Raw genomic sequence first — 6,667 nt, 5'->3', positions numbered from 1 at the left:
CTGGTGGAGGAACCGCCGCTTCCTCCGGCCAGTCCCGCCCCCTGAATGAGGACGAGTCACCTACACCTCACGAGGATCCGCCCCACAGTGCACCTCGACGCTCGGAGCGACTTAGGACTAAGAAGTCCGCTCAAGACAAAGACTATGAGCGTGAGGGGGGAGGGAGATGTAGGTTATGTATATAAGCTACTGTGCCGAGTAGCAACCCTGTATATAAGCTACTGTGCCGAGTAGCAACCCTGTATATAAGCTACTGTGCCGAGTTGCATTTATATATATCATCACGTGGCAACACTGCACGTTATGTGGCAACATTGCCCCGAGGCTGCCATATTGCAAGGCAGCCTGAGTCTGACTGTGTGAGCCGTGCATGGCACACGCGAGTCACCACTTGTATTTCTCTCATCCATAATAAACGGACTCAGTGTTACTCGATGTTTCCCTACCCATCACAGCATTCTTTGGGGGACACTAGTAACTTTCAGTATTCATTTCCAAACCCTATATCACAAGCGAAATTAAGATAATGATAAAGGAAAAACACAAACTCCAAAGGAAATTTGCAAAAAGACCCATAACTTTCAGTGATGCTTACCGAAGTATCAGAAATAGAGTAACTCAAGCAGTTAGAAATGCCAGACATAAATATTATACAAATAAGCTCCAGTCAGCATCAGGCGATAGTAAGAAAACCTGGAATGTCATAAATTCTATTCAGAACAGGAACACTCAGCCTTCGGCCCCCCACTCAGCTTTTATGATAAACGATTCAGTTATAACGGAACCCTCCCTCTTTGCCAACCACTTCAATGAATATTTTATTAATGTTGGGAAACATCTTGCAGAGGGCATCCCTGATCACCATGAGGAATTTAGAACCTACCTGCAAAACAGACAGCAAAATGAACTATTCTTATCCCCTGTCACAGCAGATGAATTACTGGCCATCATAAAAATGTCCAAAGATGCAGCAGCAGGCGAAAACAATATACCAATGAGCATCATTAAAAAAGTGGCCCACTTATTACTAACTGTTCTCCTCCATATTTGTAACTCCTCCTTCACTGGTGGTGTCTTTCCTGATAAACTGAAAATTGCTAAAGTCCACCCGGCATATAAAAAATCTGGGGACAAAGGTCTCTTCAAGAACTACCGCCCCATATCAGTCCTCCCAGCCTTGAGTAAGATACTGGAAAAGCAAGCATGTAATAGACTAAATTCCTTCTGCAATGCCAATGACATCTTTACAGACTCCCAGTTTGGATTTAGAGTTAGAAGGTCGACTGAGAGTGCTCTGCTATCCTTTACTAATGACATCTTAAATTCCTTTGATGACAGTCAGTTCACAGTCGGTATATTCTTGGACCTCTCTAAAGCTTTCGATACTGTCGACCATACCATCCTCCTTTCAAAGCTTTAACATTACGGCGTTAGGAGCCTGTCCCACAATTGGTTTACCTCATATCTGTCCAACAGGATGCAGTATGTCTGTTATAATAACCACCAATCTGACTCCTCGCCTATCTTGTATGGAGTCCCCCAAGGTTCAATTCTCGGTCCAGTACTGTTTTTGTTGTACATAAACGACATAGTCCACGCCAGCTCACTCATAAAATACAACTTATTTGCAGGCGATAGTAATCTCTATGCCAGCAACTCAGACCTCCATTCCTGATGAGAACTATGAACACTGAATTAACAAAAGTCGGGACCTGGGTAATACGTAATAAACTGACCCTAAATCTTGAGAAAACCCACTACACGATCTTTCGCAGAAGAAAAAACTTACCTCCAGACTTGAACCCCCTTTACCTTGGTAATATAGTCCTCAAACGCGAACAAAATACTAAATTCCTCGGAGTTATTGTTGATGAGAAACTTAACTGGAGAAACCACATACAAGCCATACTCAGTAAAATCAATAAACAGTGCGGTATCATGTATCACACTCGTCAGTCACTCACTCTCACAGCAATGAAAGAAATCTATCATGATTTTGTTTACCAACACCTGATACACTGTCACACACTATGGGGGGCCTCTGGCTCTTCAAAAACACAATCTCTGGTTACTGCACAAAAGAGAGTTGTACGGACAATGACCTACTTGAAAAAAACAGATCACACAAACGAAAAATTTGCTATATTGAAATTTTTAAAATTCGAAGATATTAACACTTACTGCTGTGCACGAATTTTTCAATTCCACTATAACATTTTATGGCTCAATCAATCATGGCGCAGCCCCCCTCCGCTCATCCGATGGTAACTCCCTAATTAAGGACGAAGAAGGTTTCCTTCAGCTCTGGAAAGAGCACTACCTCTCGCTGCTCAACCAAAACACCGATGTGGATGTCCAAACTACCCAGCAGGTTCCTAAGCATCCAGAGCTGACCCACCTCAGCTATCCTCCATCCCTAGATGAGGTGGCTACTGCCATCAAACAGATGAAAAATAACAAAGCCTCGGGGCCTGATGGAATCCTAGCCGAGGTTTATAAAGAAGGAGGATCTCTGCTTACCAGCTGTCTCCACTCTCTCCTGGAGAATATGTGGGAAAAGCAGGAAATCTTCAAGCTCTTATTGACGCCTTCATCGTCAATATTTATAAGAGACTGGTCAGACTGTTGCAACTACTGTGGCATCTCGCTGCTGTCCGTAGCTAGCAAGATTATCGCCCGAGTCCACCTTAAAAGACTTCTTCCTGAGAAGGAAAACTTCCTCCCAGAATCTAAATGTGGCTTTAGACCAGTGATTCCCAACGTGGGGCCTACGCCCCACTGGGGGGCAATTCAATAATAATAGGGGGGCAATATGAAAAATATAGTAATATCAACATTTTTTTTATTTTACTCTATATGGGTAAAAATTATAAATTGATAGGGTAAAATTGTAATTACAACCTAGCTGAGCACAACAGCTTGTGCAATCTAGTCAAGTGTTCACCCACTAATGTTATCGTGCATCTGGCACCAGCTATATGCGTGGCTTCTGACTTGTTTAACTTAGCAGTTCTTCATCTGCTGTCAAGGAAGAAGGTGAGTTTTAGTCAGCCGCTCAACGCTCCCACTGAAGCTAAAAAAACAGAGGAAACTAACTACAATCAAATTAAATGTGCACAATAAAGCATGGAAGCAGTATTGAATTAAACACAACTGCAAGTTTCATGTTGATATAGTTATCTGTCTCTGTTTTGTAGCTTCACTGAGAGGGCTGGTTAAAGTGCTTTTCATTATGATTATTGATCTTGTTATTCTCTGAAAATAATGTATAAAAATAATCATTCATTGATCTTGTCACAGTAACATTAATTTAAAACTGTGAATATAAAGCTCAATATTTACTTGATAAGCAGATACCAATGGAGAACATTATATCTTGTGCTGCAGACGGTGCTCCAGTGATGATGGGCAAGAAAAATGGAGTTTTAAAATTATTGAAAGACGACAATCCCCAAATGTTGTTAGTGCATTGTGTTATTCATAGACAGAATTTAGTTTCCAAAAAAGTTTCCCCTGTTCTAAACGAGACATTGAATGCAGTTATTCAATGCATCAACACTATAAAAGCTAATGCCAAATGTGAGCGTCTTTTCAAACAATTTTGCAAGGATCAAAATGCAGACTGTGTAAGATTATTACTTCATACTGATGTAAGGTGGTTATCAAATGGGAATTGCCTGAAAAGATTCATGGAATTATTTGATATTCTTAGTGAGTTCTTGGATGACAAACCTTATATGACTCTGTTACTGACAGTTGATGGTAAAGCACTTGTCAGTTATTTAGCAGATATATTTGAAAAACTCAATGTCTTAAATAAGGAGCTCCAAGGAACAAATATGACTCTTGTTAATTCAAAGGCCAAGATATTTGGCTTTATATCATTTCTGGAATTATCCCAAGAAAATATTTCTGTCAAAAAATTTGAACAATTTTATTGGCTGAATAAATGCGAGGTAACAGATGCTACTTGTCTTGTTATTGTGGAGCACTTAAAAATAATGGTAAGCGATTTCAACTTCAGATTTTCTGATTTCAAAGAAATTAATTATCCATCTTGGATGACTCAGCCATTGCTAGTGGATCTGTCAGATGTAACCATGGAGTATCAAGGAGAACTTTCAGAATTACAAAATGATGACTCGATTAAAGCCCTGTTCAAAATAAAAGGAACAATGATGTGGCTCTGTGAAGAAGAACAAGCTAAATATCCAAATACAAGTAGTTTGGCAAGAAAACTACTGTTACCATTCCCATCGTCATACTTAGTGGAATGTGGATTTAGTGCTGTGAATGACATATTACTGAAGAAAAGAAACCGACTGGATATCACTAAACGAGGCGACTTGAGATTGAAATTAACAAAATTTCTGCCTCGGATAAAATCTCTTTGCAGTAGACATCAGGCTCAAGGGTCTCATTAATTGATTGTAATTGAATTTATTTAATCTGATGGTAGATATGTTATACACATTATAAAATGGATTTTATTTGATTAAATTTGAAGTTAAACCCTTTAGTTTTATTTGAAAGATACAATTTTTTATGTTATACTTCTTCAAACCTGATATTGTTATATCATACTAAACAATTAACGGGTGGGGGACATGAAGAAATTTGTGATAAAAAAGTGGGGCATGGTACTAAAATGGTTGGGAACCACTGCTTTAGACCATCACGTGACACCAATGACATGATCTTTGCTGCCCACCAAATACAGGAGAAGTGCGGAGAACAGTGTGTTGACCTGTATATGGCCTTCATCGACCTAACTGAGTTCCTCGACTCGGTCAACAGGGAAGCCCTCTGGCGGACCCTTAGCCATTTTGGCTGCCCACCAATATTCATCGCCATTGTGAGGCAACTCCACGATGGCATGAGCAGCAGTGTCCTGCACAATGGCACCTAGTCTGAGTTCTTCTCCATCCAAACTGGAGTAAAGCAAGCTTGTGTACTGGCACCAACTCTCTTTTCCATTTTCTTGGCCGCCTTCCTTACTCGCGCCAGTGCCACTTTAGCCAGCGGGGTAGACATCAAGTACGGATAAAGGGTCTTTTCAACATAAAAAGACACCAGGCAAGGCCAAATGTGTCGGCAGTGTCCAATATGCAGACGAACTCACCCTTGTCGCTTACACTGAACGCGACCTACAGGAGATCCCGAATACCTACGCAGATGCTTATGCACAGTTAGGTCTTGAGGTGAATGTACCTGTACGTAAGACACATATTCTTTTTCAGCCTACGCTGGTTCAGCCACACCTCCACCATCCATCCAGCTTAACGGAACAAAGCTCTCAAATGTTACCCACTTTCAGTTTCTCGGTTTCCTTTTCTGCATCACCTCGGACATCGATGAAGAGATTCAACATCTGATCAGATGTGCTTTTCAATACTTAGGCAGAGTCCGTACCCATGATCTCCAGCCGTAGGAGCTGAAATTATCTACAAAGTTACACGTATATCGAGCAGTGGTCCTCCCCACCCTGCTATATTGCAGCTAGACACTGGTCACATATAGGAGGCACCTTAAGGCATTTGAAAACCTTTACCAACGTAGTCTACGATCCATCCTCCGAGTTCGCTGGGTAGACAAGAGAACAAATGCCAGTATTCACGCTGACACCAACTGTAGGAGCATCGAGGCTACCATTACCCATGGACAACTACATTGGGCTGGCCATGTTATCCGCTTGGACGATAGTATACTGCCAAAGCAGCTACTTTTAGTCACCCAATGAACAGTAAATGTAACGCTGATAGGCAACTGAAAAGACATAAGGATAGTCTTAAGAAAAACCTGAAATTAGTGCCAAATCGACCCCCTCACCTGGGAGACTATTACCACACACCGTAACGCTTGAAGTATCACCACACGAGAAGATATTAATACCCTCTAGTTATCCCGACTGCTTGCCGAGGCAGACAAGCTCCAACACCGGATAGCTGCTGATACCGCCTTTCCCGCAATAGATGTAGCCCTCCACACGTGCAACATCTGTGGACGACCCTGCTGGTCCCGTATCGGCCTCTCTAGTCACCTCAGGGCTCACCAACGAAGGTGACATCCCTAATAACTCATATCATTGTATTATAACTGGATTCCGAGTGACAGCAAAGTAGTAGTAGTAGTGGTAGGTAAGTTGTTGCAACTACTGTTACGCCCTGAGTTGGCTGTAGCTTGACGGCAATAAATTCAATGTTAAAAGTTATCTATTATTATATATTTGATTCCCTTTTTCACCGCTGCTGCCATTCCGTCGTGTTTTTGTCCAGTTTTGTTTGATTGGTGTTTTTTTTAGTTAAACAAATTTATTTTTTTGAGTGTCATAGTTGAATATTTTTTATTGTTTAGTTGTTTGGGTCGCCATTTGTATTTATTAGTCTTACTGTGTGCCCGGACTAATTTCGTTGTATGTGTTGCAAAGTGATGTTTTGTATGTATTACAGTCATGGACATTATGTAGCAGGATCTTGAGTGTATTCAATTGAAGATCATCCATTATTTCCTTTTCTTTGAGGGTTGTAGTTGAGGCGGTGGGAATGCGTGGTGGGAATGGTATTTTTGATGTTTGATAGAACCTAAGGCCTATATCTGTTGCGATCTCAGGTTTTGGGGGGTAGGTGTTGTTTCGTAGTGAGCTTCCTCCCTTTTCTTGTTCACTGTT

The 6,667-nt window shown here is 41.2% G+C and overlaps 1 protein-coding gene across 1 annotated transcript; it reads left to right on the top strand.

Moving 5' to 3' along the window:
* Positions 1–3,359: 3,359 nt before the first annotated feature.
* Positions 3,360–4,424, top strand: LOC121871996 (SCAN domain-containing protein 3-like). Its single transcript, XM_042374617.1, has one exon. The coding sequence runs from the start codon at positions 3,360–3,362 to the stop codon at positions 4,422–4,424; it is 1,065 nt and encodes a 354-aa protein (XP_042230551.1).
* The last annotated feature ends 2,243 nt before the right edge of the window (positions 4,425–6,667 follow it).

This window comes from Homarus americanus, unplaced genomic scaffold (genome assembly GCF_018991925.1).
Source record: "Homarus americanus isolate GMGI-L3 unplaced genomic scaffold, GMGI_Hamer_2.0 scaffold51476, whole genome shotgun sequence".
Classification (NCBI taxonomy): domain Eukaryota; kingdom Metazoa; phylum Arthropoda; class Malacostraca; order Decapoda; family Nephropidae; genus Homarus; species Homarus americanus.
The sequence above is the reverse complement of the archived record's forward strand: the minus strand, read 5'-3'. Positions and strand labels throughout refer to the sequence as shown.